At 38.8% G+C, this 20,480-nt stretch overlaps 2 protein-coding genes across 2 annotated transcripts in view; one reads left to right on the top strand and one right to left on the bottom strand.

Annotated features, from left to right (window-relative positions):
• Positions 1 to 20,480, bottom strand: part of RPS16 (ribosomal protein S16) — a 321,098-nt gene that overhangs the window by 273,200 nt on the left and 27,418 nt on the right. The gene's annotated exons all lie outside the window — the stretch shown is intronic.
• PAWR (pro-apoptotic WT1 regulator) overlaps positions 1 to 20,480 on the top strand; it is an 85,623-nt gene that overhangs the window by 54,878 nt on the left and 10,265 nt on the right. The window contains 2 exon segments of the mRNA XM_075747568.1: positions 11,160 to 11,194; positions 19,723 to 19,864. Coding sequence (XP_075603683.1) covers positions 11,160 to 11,194; positions 19,723 to 19,864 — 177 coding nt within the window.

Below are 20,480 nucleotides of genomic sequence, written 5' to 3'. Positions count from 1 at the left end.
AATTTCTACAGCTCTGCAGAAATAGACATAGCAATAGCTGTCAAACATCTTTGTAACATGGATCATACATTTGTGTTACTTGTACTAAGAGAGTATCATAGTGGTAGTTACACAGATGTGCTTGTGCTTTTAGCAGGTGCATGTTACAGTTTTGTAGTGAGGTGAGGATGAGGGGGGAGCCTCCTTCTCTACAGCATTGGAGTCTGGTGTAATTAATGTGATGCCTCAGGAGGGAGGAGGAACCTGGAATTCAGAGTTGTTTAGTGGAGACAGTCTGTCTAAGTTTATACTGCTAAAAAGAGCAAGACTTGGGTGTGAGCTCAACCACTGCCCTGCTGATAGTGCCTATGGCTTAATTATTAGCAAGGTTTTCTGGCATGGTTTTGGTTCATGCTACCTAGTGCTCTCCTGTATCATTCCTCAGGACTTTTTGAGGAATAATGTGCCAGAAGCCAGTCCTCGCTTGTAGTATGAACATCACAGCACCAGGTTTGGCTGCTGCGTAGTGCTACGAGGACATTAGTAGCCGTTGCTAGCTCAGAAACAGCTGCATGTCCTGAATCAACACACTGGGCTGTGCAGCACAGACCTAAGTTTCGTGCTATAAAAAGACCCCTCTGGGCTGTAGTTCAGCCCTCACGTTATTTCAGATGCCTTTAACTGAGGGGGAAACTACATATTGCTATTTCTTAGGGACACCACAAGGGACATGGAGGAGACCCACAGTCAAGTGCTTTGGAGTGTGGATGTGGCAGCTCTGTGTCACTTGGCTTTGGAGCCATAGAGCAGTCTCTGGCTTGTATGCCTCCATTTACTCTTTGGTTAGTAGAAGCAGTCAGGCCCATTCTGCTGGTAAACTGATTGACAAGGGCTTCTCTTTTCTTGGAGCCAGCACCTAGTAGAGGTGGGCAGGATGGTTCATTGTTTTAAACTGGTCTGACTGAAGAAGTTGGTTTTAGCACTAGTTATGATTCCAGTACATGGTGTGCAAACCACTGTGTAGACAAGTCAACAAGCAGCTCAGCACTCAAAGGTGAGGATGAACAAGTTATAATACTCTGTAAAGTATGAGACAAATCCTATTGAAAGTAATTTTGGAAAATTGTATTTTGTCTGTTTGTGTGTCTGGACACAGGCTAGTGTATTGTGAAGGGACTATACACATAGCTCCATGCAGGATTTTATACTTACACTTGCTGTAAGGTAGTTCAGCAAATTCTGTTTGTGTTTTCACTGTCATCGTCTCAGCTGAGGGTTTCATATTGTGACTTAGCTCTTCTATGACTCAAGATCCTCACACAACTTTCTTGATTTCACTGAGCCATAAAGGTTTATGCCCATCTGAATTCTATATTCTTTTAAATGTTCTCCTATTTCAACATCAAGTGATGTGTTTTAGATCCTGTACCTTTTCCGTACGTGTTGGAGGTGTTCTTCAAGTTTCTGGCAATGGTATTGATTCTTTATTTGCTTATGACTGACTGACACATTGAATTTGGGAGCTTTTTGCAACTATTTCGAAGTTCCCTTTCTTTTCAGGGAATTTTAGGAAGCTTACAGTTTTAGTTTATGACTATTCAACACTGATCCATGAAGGTCATGTGTTGAATATAATCACTGTCTTTCTGATAATTTTTCCAGCTCTTCTCTGTCAGTAAGTCACCTCAGATCTTGTCAGTTTGATCTAATCAGCTCCTTCATAGCTTTTGTTCTGAGTGCCTAACTACTTGTCCTGAACTCTTGTTCTGGCTCTTCAGTATTGGACATTGCTTGGATTTAGAAAGAGAGAATAGCAAATAAAGAAAAATCTCTGTTCATATATTTTAGTATTTCCAGTTACCTTATTTTTGGGACCTGTTTTCTTCTTCATGACACTTGACTGGGAGTTACTTGATTTATCTGCAAGTATTTCTTTGATTTTTTTCCTCTCACCTAATGTCCTTGATACATTTCTTCATAGGTAAGAATTGAGGCCACTTACCTTCCTGTTAGACATCTGATTTGATTCCCTAGACATTCTTGTAGTGTTTCTCCTTGGCCTCCTGGCTCTGTGTAAACAGGGAGATGAGTCATAATTTCTTTGGCTTCACTTGAATAATGCATATCACTTGCACCCAGGTGTTTCAGCATGTCTGTGTTAGTTCTTGTTTGAATTAATTACAAATTAATTAAAGGTAGTAAATGAGGCTGTAAAAAAATAAAGATAAGATTCACTTAAGTAAGTGAATGGAAGTAAGGACACTTAACTTTTCCCTGACTTAAATTTGTTTTTCCAATCTGTGTGGTGGGTTTTTTGTTGGGTTTTTTTTGTTTGTGTTTTTTCGTTTGTGTCGTCCCATCCCCCCCCCACACTTCCCTTTGGGCTTTAGCCCACTAAACAGGCCGATCACTAGGTGGAAATATAATTTCCACTGTATTTCTTTAATTTTCTGTCATGTTGGTGTCTCCTTTTTCTGAGCAAATTTTCATCTGTAATTAATAATTTGCTGTATTTTGCTGTGCAAGTTACAGGTAGTAATTTTGAAACCTCTAGAACATTGTAAACATACTATACTCTTAAATCACATGACTATGCTTGTTAATCTACATGAAAATAATATGCTCTAATTTAACAGGAGAAGATAGTGCATAGAAATACTTACATCTAAGTGTATGTAATATAAATACAAGGTCCCTTCCAACCTTTACCATTCTCTGTTATTAACTTCTGTTTTAAAGCTGATTAAGAGATACAGGTGAACTATAAGAAATAATAAACTTAAAAATGTGAATCAGTCTCACCTAAAATTGTGCCACAGTTAAATAACTGGTATACTGATATAGTTGATTTTTTTCTTCACATTTGGACAGGTAATTACTAGTTGGAATGACTGGATTTTATCCAGTGAAGTAATTAGAGACAGATGGGGCATGTAGTACAGAATACTTAGGGGAACATGGTGTGAATATATTTCAGTAGGTCAGAATAGAATGAGCATTTGTGTGGCAGATTTCAGTGTTGCTGCCTGTGCTGCAGCTCTTCTTTGAGGCACTCAAGTGCCTTTGAACGATGCTTCCCACTCAGCTGGGCTCAGAAAGGGGCATGCCTGCGTCTGCATGGTGCAGTGCCCAGGCAGGCTGCGTGCAAGAACGTTTGAGTCACTCTGCAGGAGCCAAACGAGGCTGGTGCTGAGACAAAGCTCATAGGTCCATACCCTTGGATCCTGGTAAATTTTGGGAAAAGGAGTTCTTTGCATGGGTGTCTTCGTTGCTCCTGATCTCTAGAATAGCAAACCACCACATGAACAGGCTCTGCACATGCACATATTGGATGTGCAGTGCTTCATTGAGGCTCTGCTTTGTCAGGTGAAGAGAACCGCATAGTTTTTACCTAGGACATCATTCATCCACATTCCAGAAGCACACATGCACATTACAGAGAATGACAAGTTTTCAGATTTCCCTTTTGAAAAAACAAATTGAACGGCTTTTCTCCCCAAGGGGTTGGATAGCCAAGAGGTAGAAGAGACTGCGTGGAACCTGTTTGAGATGCATGAATTTCATATGGGCTGCAATGAAAGGGCCTGGAAAATTCAGTCTAGGGAACTGGTAACTTGTGGTGCTCTTTATTTTTAGGTTACTCTGCACAGAATCATAGAATGGTTTGAGTTGGAAAGGACCTTAAAGATCATCTAGTTCCAACCTCCCTGCCATGGGCCAGGACACCCTCCACTAGACCAGGTTGCCCAAAGCCCCATCCAACCTGACCTTGAATGCTTCCAGGGAGGGGACATCCACAGCTTGTCTGGGCAACCTATTCCAGTGCCTCACCACCCGCACAGTAAAGAGTTTATTCGTACTATCTAAATCTACCATCCTTCAGTTTAAAACCATTACCCCTTGTCCTATCACTACACGCCCTTGTAAACAGTCCCTCTCCAGATTTATTGTAGGCTCCCTTCAGGTACTAGAAATATACAACAGGGTATATTAAGCTTAAATTTCCTCTTTAGCACAGGTCAAGAAATTGTATCTTCCTGTTCTTGGATGACAATTTTTTTAGGTCTTGCTTGTCTACATCAACTGCTTCACATGGAAGAGGTTGTTCTATATTGCTGACCTGGAATTAAGTTTCTGGGTGCCACAATATCAAAATAGTTCTGGCAATTGAATTTTAATCTCCAGAATATAGGGATGTCTTTTTCCTGCTCATAGTTTTATTCTGTTATGTTTTATTCATTATGGCATGTTTTAAAAAGGTCAGTTGAATGTAAATTAAACAAGGCTCTTTTAAAATGTGTTGGTTCCAACTTGGCAGAGTACAAATCAAAGGAAGATCAAAATACAAAAAATTCTGTCAGGCTATTTAAGAACAGTAGCTCATCTTTTACTTTTGTTTAATCTTACCAGGTTCCTGTTTCAGTTTATTTTGTAACTGATTAATAGGTGGTGATAACTTCATGCTTTCTTAACAGTTCTAGAAATAAAATCTCATTTTTAGAATGACTGCTTGTAAAAGAGATTTATTGGGTGAGTAAAGAGTGTTTAAGGTCATCTCTAGGAAATCCACACCAGGAAAAAATAAAATGTAATGAATCTCAGAAATAGGCGTAAAATCTTGACAGCTAGGAGAATTAAGGGGAGGGAGCCTGGCATGGTTTTGTTCGTATAAGTCTTCTGTCCAAGTAGTGATCTAGAAACAGCGCAGCTACAAGGCGTGCAAGTAGTGGAGTGTTTTAATTGCTGCTTTAAGCTTCTTGAAAGCACCTTAGAGTGCTTCTGGAAAGAATGGTTTCTGTGGAAGTAATGAGTGGTGAAAGCATTTCCATTCAAAGTTGAATTTGTTGCATTCCATGAAAAACATCTCTAGAAACTTTCAAGTGGTTCAGAATCAGGAATGGAAGGTAAATGGTATCTCCATGACTCTTGCTCCTGAGAGATGCTTGCTCTCGGGGAATTTTGATGGGAGGAGGAAGAGGTGTATTTCATTTTTCTTTCTCCTACTTTTCACACCTGCAGTTATTCCTCATTCGTATTAGGATCAGATTGCCTTTCAGTTGTCAAGCATTCAGATGTTATCTCACTTTAATATCAGAATGAAACTTTTCTTTGCAGAAGATATGTAACTGCCATTTCAAAGGGTATGCAATGTAAAGCTGTACTGAAAGTAAGAAGAAAGTAGATGTAGTTAATCAAGATGTGACTCATGAAGGAGATTGGAGTTAACTTGACTGGGTGGCTGGAGATAGGATCTACCTGTTCCTTGATATGTAAAAAGGCAAGAAACCCCAGCAGTAGGCCTCCTTCCTCCATGCAGTGAAGTTGTATCTGCTCACAACTTGAAGAACATACAGGAAACTTTGTAGGAAGCCCATTTTTGGATTGCGTATGAAAAAATAACTATTTTGATGGCTAGTTTCAGTCAAAATTTAATATTGCATGTTGCAGGAATATCATTATGTAGTCATAGTTTACACTAGTGTATAATCAAATTCTAAAACTGCACGTATTCTACATGCCAGTATATATACCAGCCTACCCTAGCAGCCTGATTTGATCCAGGCAATTTGCTTTAATTGTTTGTGAAACTTTTAAGTAGTCTTTCAAGGGATTCCAGTGAACTGTTTTCATAGTCCAGCTGACTCCAGAGTTTGTACATGTTTAAAAACAATGTTAGTCCTTTTTAACCAGCAGATTTATAGTGGTAGGGTTGATTTAACATCTGGGAATCTTTGTCAGAGACTTGTAAACACAGACAACTCTATTTATTTAAAGCCTGATGACCAGCTTGTTTATGTCATCTCTCTGTTGGCCAGATGAAATGCCAGGATGAGCCAGGAGCAGAGAGGGGAGTTAGCAAAGTTGCTTACATCCTAGTTTGACAGAAATTTAATTGGCGGTAAGCAGTTTCATTAATGGAAATGGTCTCAGCTGCCTTTTCTGCCCTTACACATTCTCTTTCTTTTGTGCAGCAGGTGTGTGTGTGTCAGGCTGTGTGGTGAATCAGATGAAGGAGCTTATGTGGAATAAGACAAATCTTTGCTTTTTCCATGATTGTTTTTACTTAATCACACCCTGTCATCCATTAATACATGGCTGCACACACTTTTGTAGACATGACCAGTTTCGTGGAGCAATGCTGATGCATGTCAGTCTTGCACTCCCACTTGAGGTGGAACAAGAGCAAGACTATTATATAATTTAATAGCAGTAGTATATACTGTTAAAAGGTAACGCAAGCTGCCAGAGATGATGTGCAAGAAGTAAAAGTAATTTTAAAGCTGTGTTTTGGATACTGTATTGAAACGAGTGTTTGATTTCAGCCCTGGATGAAGAACTGATGTTGTTAGATGTCTTTGGCAGCAATATTTATTCACCAGTATGAGGGAAACCATTAGCGTAATTGTTATGGGTTACTTCTTTACTGATTACTCTTCTGTTCAGGATTTCTGGAGACATTAAAGAGAATTCCTTTTTTAAAGGGAGACATGCAAATAAACTGATCTCTTCATTGCTCATAAACAATTGTTTTGACAAATCATTAATTTTTATAGTAATTACTAGATATTTTAAACATAGGTTAAAACTCAAAAGTTTAAAAATATTAAAGAATATTAGCAACATTTGTAAATTAGTGTTGATATACATGCCTAATCATCTGCTTTTAGGTTAATTCTTTGCAGAACAGGAATCTTCCTCCTTTCTCCTTCCTCTGCCTCATTTTCTGCCAGTCTTCTTTGAAAGTGGTAAAGGAGACAAGATCTTAAATTCTAAGCGATGCTTGCCTCATTTTAAAAGTTTTTGAATACTTTGAAAGCTTAGATTCATTTTTTTATTAATAGACACATAATGCTGTTTATAGTATAACTACATATACATGCTGTTCCCAGCATCTTTTCGATAAATAACACACACAAAATAAATTTCATAACATGAGAACAGAGATAAATAATATATTTCCCTAGTGCTTGCATTGTCACCATAAAGAATGATTGGTTTGCATTTACATTAGAGATTCCAAAATAATAAAAGCCACAATTTACCAAATCTGCAGTATTAATTTGGTTATCAGAGGAAATTGTTTTTATGCATGAGGTGTGTGTTTTAACTTGTTGTTCATAGTTTTAAATACAAAAATAAAAACAAATAATACTTAACGTAGAAACATCTGTTACAAAGGGCTAGTTAATTGTTTTCTTAGTTTTAAAAACTGTCATTTCATAGACTCATCATAGAACAATTTGGGTTGTAAGGGACCTTTAAAGATCATCTAGTTCCAACCCCCCCGCCATAAGCAGGGACACTCTCCGTTAGACCAGGTTACCCAAAGCCTCATCCAACCTGGCCTTGAACACTTCCAGGGATGGGGCCTCCACAGCTTCTCTGGGCAACCTGTTCCAGTACCTCACCACCCTCACAGTGAAGAATTTCTTCCTAATGTCTAATCTAAATCTACCGTCCCTCAGTTTAAAACTATTACCCCTTGTTCTGTCATTACTTGCCCTTGTAAACAGTCCCTCTCCACGTTTCTTGTAGGCCGCCTTCAGGTACTGGAAAGTGTGTGTGTATATATATATTAATATACAGTGAATGTGTATCTTAACGTATTAGATGAAACTACTTGAATCTCTTCACATACATCAGTCAAATCACCTTTCAGTCATTGCTGACTGTCTTAAAGCTAAAAACCAGGTTGTTACAGCCCTCTGTGTAAAAGCTCAGATAGGCAAGTCGCTAGATAGCAATATTAGAGGGCAGGATGAAATCCTCTGAAGCTGCCAGATGTTAGGTGTGTGTTCGCTTAAACTCACTAAACTGAGAAAGGAATGCAGATGGAGAACTCGGAGCAGAGCAGAAGCACAGAATCATTAAAACTGGAAGGGATCTCAGGAAGTCTTTAGTCCAACCCTTGTGGACAAAACAGGGTCAACTAGAGCAAATTGCTCAGGACTGTGGCCGGTTGGATTTTTATTATCTCCGTGGATAAAAACTCCATAACCTCTCTAGGCTACCTTTTCCAGTGTTTAACCTCACAGTAAGAAACGCTTAAGTTGAATTTCCTGGATTTCAGTTTCTGTCTGTTACCTCTCATCTTTCCTCTGGGCACAATGGGCTCCATCTTCTTTATCCCATCAGATGTTTATACACATTGGCAAGATATCTTTCAAGCTTGCTCTTCTCCAGGCTGAACATTCCCAGCACTCTCAGCTTCTCCTCATCTGTCAGATGCTCCAAACTTTAATCATCTGTGTGGCCCTTTGCTGTTGTCACTCCAGTATGTCTTTCTCATCCTGAGAAGCCCGGAACTGGACCCAGCACTCTGGCTATGGTCTCACCAGGGCTGAGCAGAGGGGAAGGATCACCTTCTTTGACCTGCTGGCAAGGCATCCTGAGAATGCCATTGGCCTTCTTTGCTGCAATAGCACTTTGATGGCTCATGTTCAGCTTGGTGTCCACCAGGCCCCCCAGGTCCTTTTCTGCATGGCAGCTTTCCAACCGGTCCACAGCATGTGCTGGTGCTTGGCATTATTCTTCCCCAGGGGCAAGACTTTGCATTTCCCTTTTTTTTGAACTTCATGACATCTCTGCTAGCCCATTTTCCAGCCTGTCAATGTCCCTCTGCATGGCACCACAGCCATTTGACCTATTATCCAGGTTTTGTGTAGTCTGCGAACTTGCTGAGGGTGCACTTTGTTCCATCATTCAGGTTATTAATGATGACGTTAAACAGTACTGGCCCCTGTATCAGCCCCTGCTAGTGACTGGTGTCCACCTGGACTCCGTGCTGCTGTTTATAACCCTTTGATCCCGGTAGTCCAGTCGCTTTTCCTCGCACCTCACAGTCTACTTACCTGGTCCATATTTCAGCAGTTTGCCTATACGTATGTTGTGTAGGAAGGTGTTGAAAGCCTTGCTAAAACTGAGATAAACATCATCTGCTCGCACTTCATCCACCAAGCCAGTTATCTCGTTGTAGAGGGCTGTCAGGTCAGTCAGGCATGATTTCCCCTTTGTGTATCCATGCTGATTTCACCTTCTTGTCCCTCTGAAATTTGTTCCATCACCAACTGAGGTGATGGACTGGCCTGTAGTTCCCTGGATCTTCCTTCTTGAAGACAGGAGTGTCATTTACTTCCTTCTAGCCCTCTGAAACCTCCCTGTACTGCCATGACCTTTCAAAGATAACGTACCCTAGTAAACTTTAAAAATAGAGTTGATACCATTTTAAATTCTGTTTCCTTGCCCTTTTAGAGACAAAATTAGGTTGCTGTTTCATAGCTGTGAATTGCTACTTTCCAGATGCTGTCATCAATGATAAAATAGTTATCAGTGTTAAAATAGCAATTTTACATGACTTTATGGGTTTCTTTAAATAACTTCCCTGACTTAACTTTAATATTGTTCTTGTGCTTGTACTAGGGAAAGTGCAGCACATGTTACAGGAGTTGAAAATATTTCATAAAATAAAATGCACTTTTAAGACCAAGTTTTGTTTCTGTAATACAAATATTTTTGTCAACTTTATATTCTCTAATAAAAGAATATTATATTTATCCTATTTTTTAGCTTGTTTACATACAAAGCCATTAATCCAGTGACCAATGAAGGTAGTGTAATGTTTTGTAGGATTTTCCGAGTAGATGGAATTTCTCTTGCATCTTGTTTTGAGATGAGAATAAATGAGAACTCATTTATTCCTTTGTCTGCAGTTAGTGTCATAGATAGAATTTCATTCTTTGCCATTATTTTTCCAGTAAAGACAATTGTTTAGTTCATTAACTCCTTAAATATTCTTTCCTGACTTTTTAACTAATATTTTGCTGATGCTGGGGGGAGTTGTGTCTATGACTAATAAAATAATTGGTTCATGTTCTTACAACATCCTAAAAAATATTTGTGGTCTTACTGACTCCAATCTGAGCCATCATTTACCAGTTGAAACATGTTTTAATTTTTCTGTGAGATCAGACTGGTATTGGGAAGCTACAAGCATAGTATTATTGATGCAAATGTATTTCAGGTTTTCTTATTTGTGCATGATGCATCGATGTATTTTCAGAGATTGTGTAACAATAAATGAGCCCTTTTCCCCACTGTTCTTTTTGTTTCCATTTCCATCTTTACAGAGTCAGAATAAAAGCATAATGGATTTTTTCAAATTTAAAAAAAACCCAAACCAACCCAAAACAAAATGTGATTTTAGTGAAAACATCTTCTTACTGCATTGTGGGAATCTGAAAAGTAATGAAATTCTTTACCTTAAGCTAGAAAAAATATGATGCATAGCTTCTGCACCATTGAACTTGTATTTAAAATGTGTACTCATTTAAAATGTGTCCTGTTTCTCACTATTTCAGTTGTTAAGATAATTTTGGAATAGCAGTCAAAGGAGATGCAAGGTATTTTTTAAGTTTGTAGTCAGAATGCATTAATCCTCTGCAGGTGCTTAGAAAGCAATGATCTAAAAATTGACTTACTGTAGCTTGACAAGTCGCTGTCTGACATTTGAGCATGAAACATCCACGTACAGACTTCTAGCCTAGCTGCTTAATAGTAAATGCCAGGAGAAGATGGCTTCAGTTAGCCTGAGAGAAGCTAAGGTGAGCTAGGCTGCAACACCTGGATTAGCATGGCCAAGAGCATACCTGTAGTTACCATGACCCAGCTGATACGTAAAAAATGGATTTGCGTCTCAACCCTGTACTACTTGCTGGCTTCAATTTTTATTCTGTCCAGAAGGACAGCAGTGGTGCCGAAGAATGGGAACAGTTTTGCTCTGCTGCTCTTGCACGAGTAGATAAACAGCTATCAAAGTGCACAAGTGTTTCCGTATTAGTAGTGGTGGTGAAGGCATATTGGTGGCAGGGTGTCTACTGGTTTGGTAAGCTGTGTGTTCTGGGTGCTGGGGACAGAGCAAGTGCATCCAATTTTAAGATGTAACCAGAAGTTGTCATTTCAGGGTTTGGAGCTGATGTCCAGAAGCATTAACACAGTGACAATAATCCTGATATTCTCCCTGACACCAAAGTAGTGCAAAACAAAGAGTTGTACAGCAGCTGGTTGAGGCATGGGTCTCCTGCTCTTAACTGCAGGCTTCATTTTCTATGGAGTGATAAAGTATTTTGGAAGTACAAATACAAGAAAAATGTTAATTAGTTTTTCCTTTCTGTTTCTTTTAGGACTCCTCCAGGATGGTTTCAAGCAGGTATAAAAGGTATGAGATTTTTGTACACAACACATTTCTTTACGCATACGGTTCTACCTGAAATAAAGCTGATTAAATGGGTGTTTGTAGTAGAGGCCACCATGCTGCTACTGTAGATATATAGCCTGATTTTGGGGTAAGGACCTGAGAGATGCAGCAAACTTATCGAAACCCCTCTATTATGTTACTATTTTAAAATAAATTCAGCTAGTATTTTGCAGGGTCTTACTAGTGCAGAACAGTTTCCCAAGCAGATGTCTAACTTGACTGCATGTTACCTAGGAGCTAGTAGTTTCACAGTTAATTTATGAACCACCATCTCCTGAATTTTAATACAGGAAGATAATTTTGTTGCTCTCCACAGTAACATTGAAAGAAATTTCTATGGTTTTGTCATACTACTGTCTCAGTTGCAGGGGGATGCTGCTCACATGTAGCATGTCCTGTTTGTTACTTTTTTGTCTTTGAGCCAAGTGTTACCCTGGTCATTACTCAAATTCTTCAATCAGAAAAGTATTTCAGAAGCTCTTGATGCACCTGACCAGTGTGTGAAACTTTTGCCCATGTGGAATTAATACTGACACAGCTGTCACAATTATTAGAAAAATGTAATGGTAACATGGGGTCTAAAATATGTCAACCGAAGCAAGGTATTTGTGTAAACATATTTTTATTTGACACATGAATGTATTCTGTTTTAGATAGCCTTTACTCAGGTAAAATGAGTAGGTGGTTAATTCATCTGTGTATATATATCCTGGTTGTAGAAGTAACTGCAAAGAGCACCTACATTTACCTCGTCTTCACTGGTGTATTTTCCACCCCTCAGACTTGTTCACCTGTAGAACCATAGCATAGTTTGGGTTGGAAGAGACCTTAAAGATCAGCTAGTTCCAACCCTCCTGCCATGGGCAGGGACACCCTCCACTAGACCAGATTGCCCAAAGCCCCATCCAACCTGGCCTTGAACACTTCCAGGGATGGGGCCTCCACAGCTTCTCTGGGCAACCCATTCCAGTGCCTCACCATCCTCATTCTAAAAAATAACCACCTATTCTGTTATGCTTTAGATTTCTTGGTGTGGTGCTGTCTTTTATATTTATATTCCTGGGTTCTCATAAACCTAGTTGAGTAGTTTATTGCTGATGGGGGCTTTTTAAATCACTTTGTCATTGCACAATGGGTGGAGTTATTGTCACAACCTTAATAACTATATAATTTCATGATTACTTTCTTATTAATCAAACACATTTTAGTTCAGTCTCCACTTCTCTTCAGTACCCATGCAGAATTTCATTGCTATTTGTATCTACCACATACTTAGTGGTGTGTGTCATAGTGCTTTGTGGCTTTTCATAAACCTTATCTTTACTCTGTTCACATGCTGTATATCCTTACTCACTTGCTAAAACTTGGTTGTGTGTGGGGTAGAAGTTTGCACAATCACATTCGCAGCTTATTTGAACATAAGCTAATTCTTCTGATTAGCATTGCAAAAATAGGAAACTCCAACGCTAGAAGATGCTAAAATAAGACTTGTTTGTGCAGTCTTGTTCAGTCAGCTTTAGTTATAGGTAGGATGTACATTCTTTGTTGGGGAACTTTTCCCCTCAGGACTGGCATCACATTCAGGAGGAATCTGACTTGTGAGCTGCTGTTCAATATTTTGTTACATATGTTGCCATCTGTCTTACTCATAGAATAGTCTTCAAACCTCACTTTGAAAACAAAGGATTATTTTCCTGTGAGGTCAGCACAGTGCCCAGTGCTCACAAACACTAAGTGGATTTTATTCTAACTGTGCCTCCATGAGGTATACAATGCCCGCTGAAATTAACAGTATCTGATCCTCTATATTTGAAAATTTCTACCTCCGCTGAAGTAATTTTTCAGATAAGAGTACTTGAACAAAATATGTCTCCTAGTGGCTTTCACTGTCTGATGTGAGTGCTAAAGGAGTCAGGACCACAGTCCTTCTCTGTTCTGACAACGTTTGGCTTGTTTGCCCCTTCCAACATCTGCAGTAAGGGAAGGTCTAACAGAGAACAGCCTGTTCTACAGTAATTCTCATTCAGATCCCTCAGATCTCACTTAAGTCCCAAATACAGCAGAAGTCCTTTGGAAACCAAAAATGCTGTTCTGTAATTACACGTAGAACCGGAATGTGAATGCCAAAAGGCTGAATTGAGACCATAAGCTGCTTGAAGACTCGAATATGTTCAGCTTAATGTGCTTTTAACAGTTTTGACTGTACTCCCTTAGGTTTTCAAAGAAAGCTGAGAGCAAAGCATGTTCTCACATAGGGACAACAACTTTGAGATCACATTTGAAACTGTTACTTATCCTACTCTGATAACAGGTGGTCAGTACTTTGTGGGTGGGGAAAGGACTGTCAGTAGATTTGTAGGCATATGACAGCAAAAAATAAAAACCCAATGTTTTCCTAAAATATGGGACTCCATTGTAGATGCATTATTTGCCAGAAATTTTCAGGTCATTTTCCCTCATCTTTACTACTGCTGCTCCTTCTCTTTTGCTTTCTTCCTCTTCCCCAGTTGTTCCTTACCAGAATTGATGTCTCTTCATCTCAGTGTTTTTCTCCACTGGTTTCTATTTCCTAGCCCAGTTAGACAGTCTTTTCTCTCTCTCCTCCTTCCTCATATATCCTTATATTTAACCACTGAGGTCCTAGTGTTGTCTTTCTTCCCTTCCCCCCCCCTCCCCACGCCCCTTTCTCTCCATACTCTGTCCTCTTCTGACTTCTAGCCTTGAGTTACTGTTACCATCCCAGGCTTCCAGTACCTTCCCTTTCCTTTCCCATATAGCTGTTTTCATGTCTACATTGAGATACCCAGCCTCCTGGGCCTAGCAGGACAAGAGAGACTGAAGAGCAGAGAAGGATCTGTGCTGTGTGTTCTCGTGGAATTGCAGTTCTCTCAGTATGTTCCAGGGCTCAAGGAATTGCATAGATTTTACTACCTGTTTAATCAGACACAGCGGCTACTTTGCCTTATATGGCTGCAGCAATCCATCGTTAAACCTCTGTACAACATTGCTGAGAAACCCGTTTCACTGAGTGCCCGTTGACTGGAAGACATGTTTACAAATGAACTCTGGCTGCTGTTGTGTTATTCTACTTCTGTTCTGGCTAACTTGGACAAACTGAGCCTGTCGTCTTATGCAGTAAAGTAAATAAAAGTTTGGGATGAGGATCTTAATCTATAATTGTAGCCTGTTTTCTGAATTTACTTTAAGAATTTTCATACTTACACCCCAAAAGTTTGTGTAGAGGTTCCTTTGTAGTTGTATGATTAACCGCATAAAATATTTTCAAAAGAAAGTGATAGTTCTGTTGTGATCTGGAGTGGTACTGTAAGATCTATTAAAAGTGTGACCAGAATCTTTAGGGTCATGCTGACATGAAGGCCACAGGACACGTTCATGAGCGTATTTGCGAGTTGTGAGCAGCCATCTGTCCTGACTGTGAGCTTCATGTGATTAAAATGTGTGGCTAGCCCATATCAACTTCCTTATCTTTCATTTTTCCCTAAGCTTTTCTTCATGCGATACACCTCATCTTGGCCATTCCAAACCTCTATTACTGTTAACTGGGTCTACCAGTTTTTGCGCTGCTTTGTGGGTAGTTATTTTAAAGCAACAAGCACGTTACCGTCAGTAAGAATGATTCGGGTCTGATGCTATCAGCATAGCTGGTATCATCACTGATTTCTCAAACAAGAGAATGACAAGTGTATTCTGTTTATTGAAATATTTGAGTGTAATCTATGTGTAAACACAAATTAGGTTTCTCTTGAGTTCTGTGAACTAAAAAGTTTGTTTGCAAGTAACAGTAAAGTAAGATATGTACGTGGACATAGGAATATTTTTATTAGTACAGGGAATTTGTTATAACAGCTTATTTTTTAAGACTGCCTACTAGCTTTTGAACCAATTTAGCTCTTTTTTTAGAAATGTCTTAAACTGAAAAGAAAACCCTGCAAATCAGGATTTAAAATAACTCTGAAGATTTTTGCATGGTTCATGGATCAGACAGATCAGGCTGGGTCAGTTTACAGAAAGAGTTAGATTAAAATCTCTTAGTGGTTCAGGGGTGTGTTCCCCTTATAAGTTTGCTTACTAGTGGAAATGAATACAATATGGTATGATTTTATGACTTCCAGACAAAACGTCAGAGAGGTTTTTTCCCCTCTTTTAGGGTAGTACTACACACTAACACGGAGACCCTCACCCACTAATTCTAAAAGACTACATTGTACTCAAGTTTAACATTCGTGCAAGAGTTGGAAAATAAATGAGGAAGAAGAGATCACAAGAAGAGAAGAAGTTTGTGCTCCAGAGCATTCATTGGAGGTGCTGTGAAGGAAATGTTAGAGCCCTGCTGAAATTCTCTTGCTCAGAGGTTTTAGATTACTGCAAGGCTTAAACTATAACAATTTACATTCCATCATACTAACCTTGGTCTCACTAATTAAAAAAAAAACAACAATGCAGCTGCAAAATACTGACTGTTTCATAATACTATGCCCAGACTTGCCTGCTTGCCTGTGTTTGGAAGTTTTGCAGCGAGGGTTGGCTGTTGAAGCATTGTCTATTTAGCTTGTTACCTTAGGACCACTACTGGGCAGATACGAACACTTAAAATAGACAGGGGGCACTCAGGATACTTTTCTTGACTTTTGTATCCCCTTTTCAGCCAGTGCCGATCTTATTAGAAAGCAGAAGCGCTTAGGGTTTATTTCTGCAGAAGTTTTTGATGGTCTAAGTTGAGCCGACTGCAGTTCCTCACTGTCCCTTGTGCCAGTCAGTGCCCATGCAACCGGACAGGGTGGTGCTTCAGGGAGCCACTGTGGCTATAGGTCGATGGCTTCCTTTAGCTGGGCTCTGGATTGCTGCATCAGCTCCTTGAATGGTTTCCTACTCAGTCACCTGAAGGCCAGACCCAGGAAAAGTGGAGGAGGCTAGGAACGTGCAGCTGTAGAGAAGACAAGACTGCCTTTCCTTAGCTCACCTCTGAAAGCCACGAACTCAGCTTGAGCAGTCCGAAGTAACAGAAGTCCAAGGTGGCCTATTTAGAAATACTGTCTTTTGCTCATTCTTCCAAAAAAGCTGTTAGCAACTGACTGGATTGCAGTGACATAATTAATTAGGAGTTTCAAATCAAGTATAGTGACAAGATTCTGGCAATAAAAAGAAATGTGTCGTAGTTGAAATCAATGAAATCTGTTTTTGACTGGGTGATTTTAATTGGATGAAATTGCAGTTTGGACAGTGCTTTAGGAAGACATTGAGGGAACCAAAGAGGCAATGGAAGGTGCAAGATTTATTCCACCTTTCAGTAATATTGCTGTTAAGCCTGCCTCTGTGTGAATAACTGATTTTACTTTGAAGAAATGACTAGAACATCGTTCCAAAACGAAACTTCTATTTCTGTGTATGAGTAGTCAAACTGTGATGTGGGTTGATTTCGCTCTATGATTTTTATTTAAGTACAGCCAGAAAAAACTTTCAAAAGCAAGTCATCTTAAGTTGCAGAAGTGTTTTCAGCATTCTAGTACAGGAATGCACATTTAAAATGAAATTTTGATAGTGGCTAATTGAAAGTAAGCTAGTGGAACAAGTTGAATTTTGTTTAAACAACATGCCCTTTTGAAGCCATAGTGAGGGGTGTTTCTGTCCAGATGCATTCTTTGCTACTGTCCAGTTGGGCACTCTAATCCAGTGTACATATGGCTACAAATACAATCTCAGATACTCTTCTTGAAAAATAATTTTAAAAATACTCTTTCCTGTGGCTCTTTCAACTGGAAGTGTTGAAACAGTCATGTGCATAGGTTACTTGATTGCTAAAAAGTGGAATATGTTTTGAATTGCCTTCTTGAGCAGTGACTCTAAATTTTTTCAACTTACAGACACCTGTCATTTTTCTTCTGGTGGTAATGACTGCTGTTACCCAATGTACATCTACTGACAGTAGGCTTTCTTTTCTTTCATACCTTTTGTGAGAATCCAGCAACTTCCAAATTGCAAGTATTTGTAAACCTTTATTCAGTTAGGAGTGGAGGAAGCAAGGTTTCAGTTGCAGTCTCAAACTGAACAGGTTCTGCTGTCACATGCATGCAGTTTCCCCCCCCGTCCCCCAAAACAAGGCATAAACCCAGTTTGTTTTCTTAGTAGTATACAAAGCTCTTCAGTTTTTACAGATTAGTAGCAGTAGTAGTAGTATTGTTATATATTTATAAATATAAAATATATTATATAAAAAATATACAGGTTTATTTCCATAGAGATATCTTTGTTGGGGCTGGTTGATAGGTATTTTCTCTTAGTGATGCATAGGCACTGAGTTCAGTGATACTGTTATTCTAAATAAGTTTTCTTTCTTGTTTAAAGCTCACAGAGTGACTAGAATTCCATTCTTTGCAAAAGATATGCCTACTGTGTCTTGGATGCTATCTTTTTGCTGTTGCTGTGTGCTGGATATTGGTTATAACAGCTAAAACAATGAACTTTGTATCCATCACATTCCTTCTGTTAGGTTACGGTCTCATGCCTCCTTAAATGTTTTTTTTTTTAATCCCATTTCCTAGAAGTCTGCATGATATGTCCTTTGTACTTGCTGATACTGAAAAGGAATGTGTTTGGTAGGGTCTGCTCCCCAGTGGAATAAATGAAGAGATTTTTGAGTGTGAGTTTCAAGGAAAATACAGAAAATGTCTTAATTTTCAGTATTAATGAAACCCTTCCTATCTAGGTATTCTTTATTCTAACTTTCCTGTAGGAGCATCTGCCAAGATCACTTACTGGAGCTGAGTTGAGATACTCCAGTGTTGGCAAAAGGGCTCATTTTTGAGTGATGAAATATTGAGCCTTTTTTATGTGGTGTCTATCCTTGTGACATTAACAGTACGAAACAACATGTCTTTCAGAAAGCTAAACAATCTAGAATTTATAGAGTTAAGCTAAAATATTTCTCTTATGTTGTGTTGCAACATGCATATCCGGTCCTAGAAATGTTTTTTAAAAAAGATCTTCTAGATGAATAAACAGTGCTAAATATGGTAATAACATTAAGCTACAAAATTCCTTACAATTGTGTCAGTGTGCCTTGGAAACTTCACACGTACTGGAGCAAAACAATATTTATATCCATGAAAAGACGTCCTTTAGCCAGATACTCCTGCTTTTGATTTGCACTGTATCCATCTAGATTTGCACGTTGTCAGCAGGGGTTTTCTAGAGTTATGAAACAAAACACTGTTAAGTGAACAGATGAATCATATACTCTTCTGTGTTTGAAATGAAATGTTGTAGGGATACTCAGTGTTTTCATGCTTTTCATTCTAAGAGCTCTAGAAAACCGTTATATACATATTTCATCTCTGTGATTTCACAGACTGGTTGAAGTAGGAAGGGACCTCTGGAAGGCATCTTGTCCAGCCCTCCTGCTCACGCAGGGCCACCTAGAGCTGGTTGCCTAGGACCATGTCCAGATGGCTTTTGAGTATCTCCATTCGAGTTCTCCTGGTGAAGACTGAACAAGGGTTGTTCTGGGTTTTTTTTTGTCTTTGGCCGTTTAGCTATGTATTTTCAAAGTCAAAGTAGTGTGGTTTTGGTGGATTGAGAAGGGAAAAATCTGTATCTGCCTGGTCGCAGGGCACTCTGTTGCTCTTAATTATTCGTTAGATTCTACATTGAAGGTAAATAACATTGCTATTAGGAAGAAAATATGGCAAGAACACTGTTAAATTTTTGACTTTGAAAATGCTTGGCTGCTTATATGTATTTTTAGATTAGCACTGTTTTTGTACATAGCAATCATAATGGAGAACCCATAAGCTTTTTTAAAACTAGCTTATGTGCATTTGCAGTTATCTTATCTTTTAAGATTCCACAGCAGTGATTTTTTTAAGGAATAGACACATGATCTAGAGGAAAAAACATATCACCAGTTAATGAGTGAGTGTCTACCAACTGAATTATGACAAACTGCTGTGTATCCAAGTTCTGAAGTAAAACTTTAGGAAATGGCATACAATTAGTATATTGGGCTGCATCACTTTCTCACTTTGGTTTGCTTTCTGGTTCCTTGCAGGCCATATCCATAGTTCCTGGAGAGTCAGTTGATGTGTGTAAGCTGCTTACACATGTTTTTGTGTGTAAGCTTACGTGTACATGTTTTCATCCTTTATGTTTTCATCTACTTAAAAAGATGCTTGGTTTAAACTCCATAGTGGTACTTTACTTTTCAAAATAAAATTGTTTAGCTTGGTTTTTAATGCACACAATTCATAAAACTTTTCAATCTTTAAAAATAAGATTGGATAAGTATGTGTTTAAAGTTGATTACCTATGTGATGGGAGCTGCATTATCCAAGTATTTGACTCCCCAAGGCAGTGAATTTAGTGAGTTCTCAGTAACACAAGAGCTGTGAAGTAAGTTTTCTGTGGTTTATTAGACTGACTATTGAGTGCTTTAGAAAGCAATTCTTGTTACTTCTTTGCTCTTGCCTTTGTAGCACAGCACCAGAAGACGATGCTCCAAATAGATATTCCCGAACAGACAGGACAACTTACAGCAGATACAGCAGGGATGCAAATTCTTCTGGCAGTTCCATACCAAGTAATGCTTTGGAAAAGAGGATTGAGGAACTTGAAAGGGTAAGTACCAACTAACATCTGCTTGACACACATCTGAAACAAAGTACCTTTGAAACTCCATGGGGGAATTTACAAGTATGATATATATAAACGATGCTGAATGCTTGAAGTACAGATAGTTATGTCTATAAAAATGTATAAAGAGTCAGACTGACTGAGAAGAATGTGAACTTTCTAATCACAGACATTTAGTTTTCATTTGGTATATAAGTGAGGAATAGTTGAGGTAAAGGTAATACACTTAGACAGCCAGTAGTGCTCTACGTATTTCTTGTATGTACCTCGTGACACGCCAACACAGGGCAAATAGCTTGGGGGAAGGAGGGGCTCACTGGCTGTTCAGAAAATTAGCAAGCCTGATTCTGATCTGCTGCTTTTTTGGGTTTTTTAATGTACTGAAATATTATAAAAATTAATTGGTATCCAATTGTTTGTTAAAGTTTTAAACATTTAAAATACATCTTTAAAACAAAGTTTTCATTATTTTAGACATTCTTCATGCAAACAATTTTGGGAAAACGTAATAACATTAAAGCTGAGTTTTTCACCTAAAGCAGTATTTAGCTAAATAATGTCATCTGTGTAATCTATTACTGGCTTCTCTGTCTTCCTCTGA

This window comes from Balearica regulorum, chromosome 1 (assembly GCF_011004875.1).
Source record: "Balearica regulorum gibbericeps isolate bBalReg1 chromosome 1, bBalReg1.pri, whole genome shotgun sequence".
Lineage (NCBI taxonomy): Eukaryota > Metazoa > Chordata > Aves > Gruiformes > Gruidae > Balearica > Balearica regulorum.
This window is presented reverse-complemented; position numbering and strand designations above follow the sequence as displayed.